A 14,394-nucleotide genomic window follows, 5' to 3' on the forward strand; every position below is an offset into this window, starting at 1 on the left:
TCCTTGTTCCCTTTTCTCTATTGTACACCTACCCTCGTTCACTTTGTCTCATGAGTGTTGCTCTTTTGTCCCGACTTGTTCCCCTTCCCACTTCCTCCTTCCTGTAGCCGTAGTGCTTCATCGAGGCCAGCTCCTCGGACTGAGGGGTAAGTGTGGAGCGTTACGACTGTCATTCTTAAATGATCAGTCACATCACACTTCTTTTGGGTACACCTTGGTCTTCTTTCGTTTATTCCATCATTCAATAAACTTTATTTGTTTCACTGGGTTTTAGCATGTTTTGGTCATGGGTGCCATTTCTCTGTGCATTACTGTATTTATTATGTTTTTTTTAATGTTGAAGTCATTTTTTCTTCCATTATTTTCAACAGGGAAATATAAATATACATCCACATAAACTTATTTATCAGACAAATATATCTCTTTCACAACGTAATTCTAATATAATAACAAACTATAGAAATGTATGTATATATACATATATTTCAATAAATAATTTTTCAGTGGTTTTATGCATTAGTTATGAATGAATTGCCTCTCTGTGCATTACTATCTTCATTATGTACATTTTAAGTTTTTTTGGTCATTTTTATCCATTTTTTTTGCATGCTGTAAACTCTTTATTACAGTTTTCCTCTTCAGCAGATTCATTTCTTTATTTAAGAACATTCTGGCAGTTCCTGTGAGTTTCTTCGATTGGTCATTGCCCTTAATGATTGGTGGGTTCTGTTCTCTTGTAGCCAATAAGGTGTCACCCACATCGTCGGGGGGCGTGATCCACGTATATGCGGATGACAGTACCTCTGAGAAGAGTAGCTTCATACCCTACTGTTCCATGGCCCAGGCTCAACTCTGTTTTCATGGACACAGAGATGCCGTCAAGTTCTTTGTGTCAGTGCCAGGTTAGTGTCAATTTAATAATAGTATTATATACTGTGAGCTTTGTCAGTCCCAAAATATGTCATCTTATGTTTCCAGGCAATGTGTTGGCCACTTTGAATGGTAGCGTGTTGGACAGCCCTTCAGAGTCTCAGGGGTCCTCAGCCCCAGCAGACACAGAAGCACAGAGTCTTCAGAACGTACTGGTGCTGAGTGGAGGAGAGGGTTATATTGACTTCCGTATCGGTGAGAAGCAATTGATATGTGAAATTAGCATGTACACTGGGTCATAAAATCATAACTTATTTAGTCTACGTCACTCTCAGGTGATGGCGAGGATGAGGAGACAGAGGAAGCAGATGGTGAAGCTCCTCAGATGAAGCCAGCGTTGTCTAAAGCAGAGAGGAGTCATATCATCGTGTGGCAGGTGTCTTATGTTCCGGAGTAACATGGACAGACACCTCCTGCCTGCCCCCCTTTCCGCCCTACAAGTCCGCCCCCACCCCCCCAAAGATAAAAGTATGAATCCTTTCTGTAACTATGCCCCGAATTCTGTACCTAAGCTATGTAACTACCATGGCCTTGTAACTACCCCGTTAAAGTCTTATATTGACCGCGTTAGCCTGTATTTTCCTACCCTCAATTATAACTACCTGTACGATCCTTCAATCCACCCTGTAATGTTCCCTTTCCAACAAAAACACAAAAGGTTCAAGAACTTCCTGCAACTTATGACTGAATGGCAATTTCAAATGAAATGCATATAAACAGCTTAAACCAATACCAAACTACGTTCCCTAAAGAACTACCCAGTTTTTGCCAAATACATGACCTTTATTTTTACAGTCCCTCAGCACACAACTCACTCAATGACACAAACTCATCGTGAGAGTTTCATTGGAATCATTTGTGAAAAGACCAGCTAGATGTATTTGGAAAACAAGAAGGAAAATGCAAAAGAGACTTATGTAAATACTGGAATGCATCAGGCACTGCCGAGAGAAATGATTGCATATGTGAGGATAATCAAATAAATGGTGGTCAGGATTTGTGGGTAATCTAGCACAACCCAAACATGTCCCAATATCATTTTCAACTCATTAAGTAAATATGTTAAAGAATATCCAACTAAATTGATTTAAAAAAAAGCACGCAAAATCACTTTAACCAGTTGCAGCTAGCCATTTTTCAACCTAAGTGAGATGTGTGCTGACTGGATCTGCTAACTTCCCTCTGGGATTAAGCATGAGGTTAACAGCTAAACTGAAGCCTTCGCTTGGCTGCAGGTTTGAAAGAGATGGACGTCCCGCCCAGTCGCCTTGTATGTAAATCATCACTCTGTGTTCTTCTGTGTGGTTAAGTATTAAGAAATAAACATGTTTATGTGCTGAATACTTCTGTCTTCAGCGCCATAATTTGTTGAAATGCTGTCATAATTTAATTTCATCAATACTTTACACACGTAAAAATATTTTTGTGAAAAATACACTACCATTCAAAAGTTGTTTTTTAAAAGAAATTAATACTATTTCAAATAAATGCTGTTCTGTCAAACTTTCCATTCATCAAATAATCCTAAAAAAGATTGATCACTGTTTCCAGAAAAATATTAAGCAGCACAACTGTTTTCAACACTGATAGTAAGAAATGTTCCTTGAGCACCAAAATCATCACATCAGAATGATTTATGAAGGATCATGTGACACTGAAGACTGGATTAATGATGCTGACATCACGGAATTAAAAATAATAATATTCATATAATTATACTGTTATTTTAAATGAAATTTAAAGGTGCAATATGTAAGATTTTTGCAGTAAAATATCCAAAACCCACTATGCCAGTGTTATATATTTTGTTCAGTCGAGTACTTACAATATCTTTTAAACCAAGGAACCGGGACATGTGAGGGAGTCGCCTGTCAATGGCGTCATATCTGCGTAACCCTCGGTTTCTGCTTTTACTGCCATAGAAACCATGGCAACAGATGTGGACAATTGCGTAACGTCTGCACGCTTTTGTAGTTTAGTTCAAACATTATTGACCATGGCAAGAAGACTGGAACAAAATGAGAAATCTTCGACTTGACGGAGATGCCGTTCTTGCATGTGCTTTAATAGACAGGTGAGCAAATGTACATAAAACGAATCAATGTTATGTAACGTTAGTTCAACACGATGAAATATTAGAATATCATCAGTATGATGTTGTTTACTGCTAGTCTCATAGAGCCAACAAACACACAGAATAACAACTTTCTATACACTCAAATGCAGTTTAGATAGTGTAGACCAGTGGCCTGTTGCACAAAGCTAGTTTCAGTTGCTACCCAGGTAAGTTCGAGATTAGTTTGAGCAAGCTCTGTTTTTTCGGGTTCAAGAAGGTGGATTGGTTTTTAGCAGTGTTCATCACCATAGTAATTTACACTACACTGCTAACCTGCTCTGGAGCAGGTTTATTCTGGGTTAGAGATCACATACCCAAACTGGACCAATCAGCTGCAAGTAAAGATGCAATAAAGTCACACCCCTAATTAAAGCAGTTTATAGTGAAAAAACTTGAGACAAAATTGCTCGTCTTTTGGTGATAATTATTTATTATATGTATATTAATTATAATTAATTAATTTAATATATTCATATAATTATGTTAATTTACACGTATCCTAATATAAATATATGCATTCATAATTCTTTTAAACAGCGTGTATTCATTTGAGCTCTTTGTGAACCTATAATTATTAGGCATATTTCTTTGATTCACATCATGGATTTATATAGTCAGATATTCTTTCTGCTGCCTTCTCAAACTTTCGCTGCAGCAGGAGTGTTTATTCCTGCCTTGTGAACGCATTTGATTTCATGATAATTTTCAAATTGATCTCTCTATCTTCAGAAGATAAGTCAATTGCGCCATCTCTCTTGCGAGAAGCGAATCAAACGGACACTGTGATTGGCTGTGATTGGCTGACACCCTTTCAGGCGCATGTGCTTCAGAGTTAATCACAAACTCTGGATTAAACCTGAGTTGACAGAGAACGTTTATACCAAGCTTTGAGAGACCGTTGAACTTGATCTAAACCAGGTTGGATTTATCAACGCTAAACCTACTCTCAAACTCAGAGTTGGTTCAGCTAGATTCATGCAACAGGCCTCAAGTGAAACAGCATTGCGTTACCCCAGTTTTAATTCATCAAATAAACTGACCTGTGTGAATAGTAATTCAGCACTTGCGGGTAGTTCGGTAGAATGAAATGTCCTAAATTCTTTATATCCCCCAGGACTCGCGTGTGGCGCTGATATGTCTCTTATTAATCGCGCCCTGCTTCACACCACAGTCATGTTAAAAAACGTTAGTGTAGTGCAGCTTTAAATATATTGTATATCTGATCAAATAAATGCAGCTCTGGAGAGCATTAGGGAATGTTTTATTGTTTCAAAAACATTTCAAACTTTTGAATGGTAGTATACAGTTTACACAAAATAATACACACAAAGACGAATGACCAGGAATAATTTATTTGTAAAGTAAGGCTCCCTTTGGTCAAGTGAGTTCCACCCACTAGAGCTAGACAAGCACTATTGGGATATTCAAGTTTTTCAAAGCATGCTGGCCCTTTGTCATTCATTCATTATTGCTTTCCTTTTGAGGCATGAATAATAAATGTATTTTTACACTGTGCATCAAGATGACAAGAAGCATGCCAGTCTCAAAAGTCGGATGTAAAAATGTAAACAGTATTTCGAGTGGATGTAAACATTAAGTAACTTTAGAATAGTGCATGACTTACCAATCCACCAAAAATTATCAATCAAGTGAATATCTGCAAAAATTAAACATATTTGCAAAGAAAACCTTACAAATGTTCACAACAGCATGAGCAAAGCAGTAAGATAAAAATTAGCTTGACCAATGACTGGATTTCAGTTATCCAGACAAATGCAGGTTACCTTGTCAACATAAGCTACCTTTTCCTTTATTATTTTGGTCACTATGGCTTGAGCAGAGCTTTGTAAGGAGCAGGTATCATCAGATCGCGCTGAAGCTGTAAAAGCTGCATGTTACATGATGTCTTTCAGGCATAGATCCAATGCTGACTGCACTCTTCCCAGCAGAACAACTCATGATGCTCGAACCACAGTGCGATCTCTCTCTGAGCACTTTCAACTGAATCACTGCCATGGATCACATTCCTGCACAAGAAAAACTATTTATCATCCATCCTTCCATCCATCCATCCATCCATCCAGTAAAACATGCACATACACACTAACCTGCTCACTTCCACGCAAAAGTCTCCTCTGATGGTGCCTGGGAGAGAGTCTGCTGGATTTGTCTCTCCAAGCATTTTTCTGGCGGTCTTTACCACATCCAGCCCTTGCCATACCTAATAAAACACATATGTAAATACACACACACATAAAGTGTTGAAGTCTGACCATTAGATATCTTTATAGCAACATCATAGCAGTATAGAAATCATATCCTGGACCAATATGGAGGCACTGTGTTTCTTACCATAGCAACAATGGGCCCGGAGCTCATGTAGTTGACCAAGCTGCTGTAGAAAGGCTTCTCCCTTAGGTCCCAGTAGTGCTGTTTGAGCTGCTCCTCTGATGCCTATAAGCATATATTAATATGATGTATTTCTTTCAGTGGTGGCTGGCTACTTCAACATGTTAAAAATAAGTTAAATATATATTGCAAAATAATTAATAACATGATTTAGTCGACTGGGCGCTGGACAAATGGATGTCTATTAGGTCTGTTTTTTTATTTTTTTTATTTTAACACATGTGATTTGAGACTGAGCTCTAATTGGCTTGTTTCAGATTGTCCTCAGGGTGCATAATCAATATTGTTTATATATATTATTTTTTTTTGTGTGTGATTAGACTGTTCTCAACATTCAAGTAGGCGCAATCTCTCTTCCAAGATGAATTTAAATTCTGTTTTATCTTTACAAAAAGTCCTTTCACAAGGCTTTCAAATGAAGAAAAAGATAATGATCGTGGAGCTTGGACTGAGTTGACTAGCTGGATGCAATGCAAGTCATGCGTTTTATTTGTTTTCCCTCTTTGCTATTTGAAAGTCCTGTCATCGAAGTGTTGTGGGCAACGATACAGAAGGTAAATTAAACAATGCAGTTTAACTTGAGGAGATCATCAGGGTCCAAGCACAATGGCTTGTGTAGATTGTATGTTTGATGGTCCAAATCAATGAAGTTTCGAAGTGCCTCGGAGGCTCTGCGCGATCCCAGACGAGGAATAGGGTCTTATGTAGCGAAACGATCGGTCATTTTCAAAATGAATTTAAAAAATGGATATATTTTTTAACCTAAATTGCTCATCTTGCGCTGCTCTGGGACGTGCCAAGGATTGCGTAATCACGTCAGAAAGGTCACGCTAGATTGTAGGCAGAAGTACCCTACTCCTCGTCTAGGATCACGCAGAGCCTCTGAAGCCCTTTGAAACTGAATTGATTTGGACCTTCAACATTTTGGTTGCCATTGAAGTCTATGATGTGGAGAAAAATCCTGGAATGTTTTCCTCAAAAAACTTAGTTTCTTTTGAACTGAAGAAAGAAAGACATGAACATCTTGGATGAGATGGGGGTGAGTAAAATATCAGGAAATTTTCATTTTTGAAGTGAACTAATCCTTTAAAGCAGGGGTCTCCAAACTCGGTCCTGGAGGGCCACTTGGGCCTAGTAAGACACTGATTAGCTGGTTCAGGTGTGTTTATGTGCTAAACTCTGCAGGACAGTGGCCCTCCAGGACCGAGTTTGGAGACCACTGCTTTAAAGGATTTGCTATCCTGTGGCTCTCTGGTGGGCAACATTAGTATTCATCTCTGAATTGTAAATGATCTGGCTGAATTTTTTTTTTAATTACAACTTTTTGAAAGATTATTTTATTATTGATAAAATACCCACATCAAACTCAAATTCACTGATTTATGGTACCTTATTTCATGCTTTAACAGTAAAATTTAAACTTCCATTTTTTATCTAAGCAGTAATGACACATTATGATATCACTTGTTAAATGGTTATTTAACAATTACATTCAGTCCTGCATTAACAGTGTGATTCAGTTTGTTTGCTCCGCAAACATAGTTTTTTTTGCACCAGCTGACACTGCTTATGATATATTAATTATGAAAGCTCAGAGCAGGATTCTCCCGTGGTGCTCTCACCTGCTGGAGCTTCATGCCGACCAGTTTGAAACCCTTGCGCTCAAAGCGGCGGACGATCTCACCCACCAGTCTGCGCTGAACACCATCTGGCTTCACTGCGATGAACGTGCGCTCGTTTGCGCCAGTCCATCCTGAAAAACATACCTGAAATTAAATATTTGCAAACCCTCTCAACGACAAAAAAACAGGTCTGACTTGAAGAAGTTAGTTTGAGTGGTAATAGTAATTTATTACATAAACTGCATTCTGATTTTGTGTGTGTGTACCATAGACCGTAAAAAAATGGTGTGTACATTAATGTTTTCCTATCCCGGTGGGGACTTCAAGCTGAATGCACACTGACTCATGGGGACTCCCGTGGGGACCTAAATTGAGGTCTCCATGGAGAAACAAGCTTATAAATCATACAGAAAGTTTTGTGTAATGGGTAGGTTTAGGGGTAGGGTTAGAGTAAGGGGATAGAATATACAGTTTGTACAGTATAAAAACCATTACGTCTATGGAGAGTCCCCACAAAGATAGTAAACCAGACGTGTGTGTGTGTGTGTGTGTGTGTGTAATGACAGTTTCTACATAACTGCTTGTTGGGCTAATTCTCGGTCAATATAATAAAACGATTTAAACAAATCAATATTTTATTTCCATATATGTGTTTATTCAGTAAGTATCCGAGTTATAAGCGGGATAATGTAGTGAAACTATTCGAATAAATAACTTGGGTGATAGTTTATTTACATGTTCCTAAAAAAAAATCCAACAGATATATTATAATATTGGTAGCTATATACAAGCTTAACATACGCATAACAAATATTTCATAATCGATCTACAGATTATTTAAAAAATACAATTATGACAAAAGAATATGCCCTAATATCCTATTAATACCAATGCAATAAACCGCTTAGCCCTCGCCACCTGTAGAGGTCACAAACATAACCGGCGTCGTCGACTCAGAACGCATGTATAATTTTAGTTTACTTGTAAAATAATATTAATATAACTTTATGAAACGTACATAGAAGTCGTCTTAACGAGATCTATTTCTGTTCAAGGTGCCTGCGGAACAAAGGTGTCCATTCAAATGGGCTTGAGGTTTCACCGAGAGAGCGCGTATTCTTCTGCATACCTGATTCACTAATCCTGGCGTGTTTCGCCGCTAAATCCGCGAGCTCTTTTGTGTCGGACTCGGATAATGACCTTTTAGAGCCCATTGTACGTGCAGCCGTCTCGCGCGGTACTGCGCACAGACGGACCAATCACGAGTGAGCAGAGCGCAGGCAAATACTCAAGAACCAATCGCATGAACACAAACGGCACTATTAATAGGAGAAAGCCCACAACAAGCAGAGAAAGCATTTTATTGCCCGTTTTTTATTACTCAAAGGTTATGAATTTGTATTTTTATGAACTATCTCAAATGCCAATGCTTAATATAGACCATGGCATGGAGTAGACTAGGACCCAAGACACATTTCTAGGTGGTAACCTACTTACGTAGACGAATGACGTATGGGCCACATCTGTTAAAGCAAAATGCTTGCGATCCTGCATGTTGCTATCACTTCGTATGCCTAAGCTCTGAAACAAAGTACAGCCTCTCCTAAAACACCGCAATATGTCCTAGGCGTACTGTACATACCCAGCGCTGTAACGAGTATATCTGGATAGTCAGCCTAGCAAACAATAACTCGCACGAGATGAATCAATAAGCCGCCTAACGTTACATGATGACTGCTCGAGACGTCCCATCACTTTAAATTTGATTTAGCAAATAAAACGAGTAAAAATCACATTAGGCACTACTTACCCGTCTTGAAAACGTTGGCGAATATTGTTAAGAAAAGTATGATCATCTTCGCAGAGCAGGAAACCGGGCTGCCTGCCTCAAGTTTACCGAAGAGAAAGGGAGGAGACGCGTGCGCGCGCGCTGATGAGTGTCGCTAGGTGACATCGACATGCACGTGCTTGCCTGATATTGCATGTCCGCACTACTTAAAACAAAGGTATCCAACTACAGGTCCTTATATATACACATTCTTCTCCAAATGCGTGTACATTGAGGATCGAAGCATTATAGAAAATCATGTTATACAGGGGTCCCTTGGTTTGCTGAGTCTACATGTTAAAAACACTTTTTTTCTCAATTATTCTGTGGTGCATTTTATTAGATTTTAATGACTGCGCGGCAATGTTTTAAGAATCAATTTAGTAAAATAATGCCACAATGCAAAATATTTATTTTTGTTTTTGACAGATTTTGTGAATTTCACACATACGTGTACATGAATTTGATTGAAAAAAATCAATCTTTAAAGAGGTCTGAAGGATGCTTCATGATCTACTATAAATTTAGACCAAAATCAGTTTGTCCGTTCATTTATTCTAAAACTGTAACAGTGCATACAACTCAATCATATTTAGCACACATATTGTAAAGAATATTACACATATTAACAAAGATAAGTCTTTCCACAGAAGATTATACTTTTGAGTTTGGTCACCTGTCCAAATGTGCTCAAGAAATCTCATTTTCTCCATCTTAGTAATTAGCCACGTAATCCAAGCAAGATGGATGAACACTTTGCTGTATTTTGTTCTAATAAAACATAGCATTAAACACAAACCAGCCTTTACTCCAAGCAGTGGCCATAAAATTAGGAACGAGAAGTTTTCATCAAGACCACTGCAACAGAACTCAGATCTCCACAGCACGACCTTCAAGTGGACCTGAGCATCAGACAGGTGTGCCCTCTTGTTTCTTCTCATCCTGACTCCTGAAGTACTCATAATTGAGCATGACATCCCGTTTCAATGGTAGAGAGGGCTCTGGGATAGTGCTGGCATCCACACCCAGCTCTTTGGCTTGCTGGGCCAGGATCATGGCGCGCAGCAGAGGAGGGTATCTCACATAACGGACAGGGGCCTCAGGGACGGGTTCACAGCGCTTGAAGACCTCTTCTTCATGTTTGGGCACCAGTCGCCAGTCATGATACATCACCTTATCCATTTCGCGCTCTGCAGGCTCCTCTTTACCTGAAACACATCCATGCTGTCACATTGAGGCTTCTGTATTTATTACAAAACCAGCAGCCATATCACCACTGAAGCTAAGCAGGGCTGAGCCTGGGCAGTACCTGGATGGGAGACCAACTGGGAAAACTAGGTGTCTGCTGGTAGAGGTGTTAGTGAGGCCAGCAGGGGGTGCTCACCCTGTGGTCTGTTTGGGTCCTAACGCCCCAGTATAGTGATGTGGCCATTAAAGGGTAACTAAACCCCTGCTCAGAGCTTAACTCCACCCACTGGCAAATTTTGAAAAATGCTGGAAAAGTGGGCAGAACCCAGCGGAGACAGAGGGGATGAACCGAGGGCGGGGCTGAGCAGAGGGTGTGCACCTGAGACCCGCAGTGACGGATTGATTGACAGCTGTCAGACTCACGAGTCGCAAAGATGGAGAATGACTGGAGTGACGCCAGCTTTGCAACAGAGCGCTCATTTCTCCTACCTTCACCTGAAGTGGAGGAGGGTGGATTGTCTGTAGACACAAACCCGGAGCCTTATCAATGCGAGCTGCTGGCTCAAACTGCGTTAACTCCCGATGCAGACGATGCTAGTGAAGCAGCCGCGCAAGACAACTGACCTAATCTATCTGCGTCCGCGGCAACCACTTGCGTGTCAGGGTTTGAAAGCGCGTCTCATGTATGAAAATGATTGTACACATGATGGGCGGCAATAATATCGCAAGAAAAGCCTGACGTGTACTGACAACTGCATTATTTAACCGTATTTTCTTCAATACAATGTTAAAGCAAGTGTCAAGTCAGTTTCATTCATAATGTTTACTTCATGTAACATGACAGTTCATACTGGAGTGAAGCCGTTCTCATCGTGTGATTGGGGGAAACATTTCTGAGGGCGTGGTGAGCTCGCGCCAGGGGCGCGGATAGTGAGCCGTTGGAGGTACCATCCTACGTCATGATGTACCACAACGTCCAATAGGAAAATTCAACTGCAGTAGCCACCGTTCAACCTTAAGAGGGCAGCACTTTGGCGGTTTTACACCATATTTTATAGAATTAAAACACTTTATACTCAAATGTCAAAACATTTACTCCAATCAATGAACAGCATTAATAAAGCCCCAGTATTAAAGATCATTAACTAAAAAAAGTTGGTTTAGGGTTTAGTTACCCTTTAAAAATCCCAGGATGTCCTTAGGAAAAAGAGTAGGGGTGTAACCCCGGCATCCTGGCCAAATTTGCCCATTGGCCCCTGTTCATCATGGCCTCCTAATCATATATATATATATATTATATTATATATATATAAATAATATATATATATATATATATATATATATATATATATATATATATATATATATATATATATATATATATATATATATATATATATATATATATATATATATATATATATATTAGGGCTGGGCAAATTAGCGAGTTAACGTGGGCGATTAATTTTTTCAGCTTAACGCATTAAAAATATTTAACGCAAATAACGCAGCGTCTGTTTTTATATCCATTTTTCCCTAGCGTTACATGATCACGTTCCTATTCATGTAAATGCTTCCAAGCGCGACAAGACACAAGAGAACGCGCTGTATGCCAATGTCCTGTCTCTCTCTGTGTGTGTGTGCTGTCTGTGTGGCTGTGTCTCATGTCAGGGACACTCTCTCACACACACACACACACACTCGACGCACAGACAGACTTGCGTCAGTCTCCTGCTCACATCGAGTTCTCTTTTGCTCTTGAACAAACAAGAATAACAACAACACAGAATTTTGAGTATTCTCATATTAGGAGTCTTAAATGAGTTAAATAACGTCTTAAATGAGCTTAAAGAGCTGTGAGGAAATGAGATGCGCGGGACAGCGCTTCAGACCCGCATCATGTTCGTCAGCGGCCGTTCTTGAAGTGATTAATGTTCATCAAAGAACAACGGGAACAGAGAAAATTGTAGCTTTACTGATGATTAATCTATATTTAATTTATTATTTATGCAGTTAAGAAAGGTGTTTGATAACTATTACATTTCTGTATATGTCGAACAGGGAAGGCCACAGGTAAAAATAACATTTATTATAATGGGTTTATGTAAAGATTGTTTTAAGTTCACTTAATTTAAAAGTTGTTTTTTTAAAGCCTAATAAATGTTGAAATTGGGAGCTTTCAGTTATACTGTAATGTAACGTCTAATGTTTCATAGAGACATTAGTATCAGTGATACTGGCCTTCATTCATAAAAAGATGCCATTACAACACATATTTAAAATATACTGTCTTTAAATTGTTAAATTGTCTTTAAAACAGAAATCAGTCTAATATGATGACTTGCTGCTCAAGAAACATTTATTATTATTATTAATGTTGAAAACAGCTGTGCTGCTTAATGTTTTTGTTGAAACTGTGATACATCTTTCTCAGAACCGTTTTAATCTGCTCCAAATACACCACTGTAAAATATTAGGTGCTGAACAATAACTCAAGTTCAATTTCCCTTATATATAATTTTGGGGCGGGGGAAAGCACAATCCCAATTACTCCACTAGAGGCCAGTATCAAAACAACTAGCCCTTAGTCTTACATTTACATTTATTCATTAAGCATTCCAAAGTGGCTTTCAAAACAATTGATCATAAATATATTAGCAATGCCACAATTATCCAATTAGTACATAGCTAGAGAATAAGTCATATGGCAGAACAAAAGAAGAAAGGTTTTTTAAAGGAACTAATTTTTATTAAAAAGAATTGCATTTATGGCTGTGGATTAGTTAGGTGTTTACAGAAAAGGTCTTTTCTTACCTCTAAAAGTTAAAACGCCCCATGCTTTCCCGTGATCCATGTTCTAAAGGAGAAAACATCAGTGTTTCAGATCAGATTCAATCAGAATTCACACATGCAACATTTGTACAATTACAATAATCACACACCCAGAACGTACCTCTGCTGTATAATCCACCTTGACTTTTGTTATTTTCCAGTAGCATGGCTCTGAATGCTCGTCCAGCCATGATTTGCGTGTGAAGAGCCGACCCACACCAAATATGCGCATACCAGCTAGTAACGTAAAGAGGCGGGTTTCTCTCTGCACATCCTTCCAAGCCAACACTGGCAGCTTTTTACCAGTGAAGGGCCGTGTCATGGTGTCGTAGTCTAAGGCATAGCGCTGAGAGTCCCGGGGCCGATTCTTCAGCTCCCGGTAGGCCCGGATCTTCCGTGCCATCTCGGCTATAAGCCTCAGACGCCTTTTCTTTGCCATGTTACCTGGATGACCAATAAAAACAATTAAGCACCAAAATATATACATTGGGATTCACACAAACTTGTGGAGTTAATGCAGCTTAAGTGCTGCTGTGATCAATGCAAAAAATCTGTGTATATAATGTAAATACTGAGACATTCTGAAATTCATGTTAAGCATACATTACAACTTGAAATGAAAAAGTGAGAAAAATGTCAACACAAACTAGAAGCATTTAAACTAAACTTAATTTAGATGTTTGCACGTGTATATAACTGTATATAAAAACCAGGGAACTCACTAAGAATTAAAATAAACTGAAAAAAGTCTTAAATATTGCCAAGTATATTATTATGTGTACAAGTTATGTTATAGTAAGTTACATTATATGAAAAATAATATATGAGTCAATTAAGAAGAGCATGATACACTTATTTTTGTGTAAAAAAAAAAAACACTCGGAAGTGTCAATAATAATTAGTTTTCCTTCAAATGAACACATTACGATATAAGTTTGAAAGCACTTTAGTATAAATAGAGATGTGATTTGCTGTTATCTATCCACTGATGACAATGCGCATGGCATGGGAACCGTTAAGTATCAATTTTGCCAATACGTCCTCATTATTTTGGACGTATGCTAATGTAAAACGTAACATATATTAATCAGAAAATCTGAACGCGACTAAACTCAACGGACTAACGTTAGCTAAACAACCAGTCTTGGGCACACATGCTGCACGTGTTACAACAAATCATAAGATTCTAGATATACGGGTGGACACAAAGCACAACAGCCTAAGCCAAAATTAGAAAAGTGGATTAAATAAATACAAATAGGGCTACATTTCAACCCATTTCCAGTCAATGACAGTTATCTTACCTATCCGTTTGACTTGACCTCCACACAATTACGTCACGGCTGCTGTCCGTTGCGGAAATCAGTCCGTGCGAAACGCGCGTGCGTGTTCCTGTTCCGTTTAGAGCGACGAACCACTATCTCTTTATTTTGAAGCAATATTTGAGGGTAAAAATTAAAATTTCGCAG

The 14,394-nt window shown here is 38.8% G+C and overlaps 3 protein-coding genes across 4 annotated transcripts in view; 1 reads left to right on the plus strand and 2 right to left on the minus strand.

Annotated features, from left to right (window-relative positions):
* mapk8ip3 (mitogen-activated protein kinase 8 interacting protein 3) overlaps positions 1-2,301 on the plus strand; it is a 32,336-nt gene extending 30,035 nt beyond the window's left edge. The window contains exons 29-31 of the mRNA XM_079817501.1: positions 741-902; positions 979-1,125; positions 1,206-2,301. Of these exons, the coding sequence (XP_079673627.1) occupies positions 741-902; positions 979-1,125; positions 1,206-1,327 (431 nt within the window). The 3' untranslated portion in view covers positions 1,328-2,301. The remainder of the gene's footprint in view (positions 1-740; positions 903-978; positions 1,126-1,205) is intronic.
* Positions 2,302-4,290: 1,989 nt separating this feature from the next.
* Positions 4,291-9,010, minus strand: nme3 (NME/NM23 nucleoside diphosphate kinase 3). 2 transcript variants are annotated; one of them, XM_079817779.1, is made up of 5 exons: positions 8,888-9,010; positions 7,078-7,208; positions 5,399-5,500; positions 5,155-5,267; positions 4,291-5,073 (listed from the first exon to the last, which is right to left on the minus strand). In XM_079817779.1, the coding sequence occupies exons 1-5, from the start codon at positions 8,931-8,933 to the stop codon at positions 4,956-4,958; spliced, it is 510 nt and encodes a 169-aa protein (XP_079673905.1). In that variant the 5' UTR covers positions 8,934-9,010; the 3' UTR covers positions 4,291-4,955. The 2 variants fall into 2 exon arrangements, with proteins under 2 accessions (XP_079673905.1, XP_079673904.1); XM_079817778.1 differs by lacking the exon at positions 8,888-9,010 and adding an exon at positions 8,207-8,325.
* A 284-nt stretch (positions 9,011-9,294) lies between these two features.
* Positions 9,295-14,289, minus strand: mrps34 (mitochondrial ribosomal protein S34). Its single transcript, XM_079817797.1, has 4 exons — positions 14,230-14,289; positions 13,047-13,369; positions 12,908-12,950; positions 9,295-10,113 (listed from the first exon to the last, which is right to left on the minus strand). The coding sequence occupies exons 2-4, from the start codon at positions 13,362-13,364 to the stop codon at positions 9,815-9,817; spliced, it is 660 nt and encodes a 219-aa protein (XP_079673923.1). The 5' UTR covers positions 13,365-13,369; positions 14,230-14,289; the 3' UTR covers positions 9,295-9,814.
* Positions 14,290-14,394: the final 105 nt, after the last annotated feature.

Source organism: Gobio gobio (genome assembly GCF_949357685.1).
Source record: "Gobio gobio genome assembly, chromosome: 1".
Taxonomy (NCBI): Eukaryota; Metazoa; Chordata; class Actinopteri; order Cypriniformes; family Gobionidae; genus Gobio; species Gobio gobio.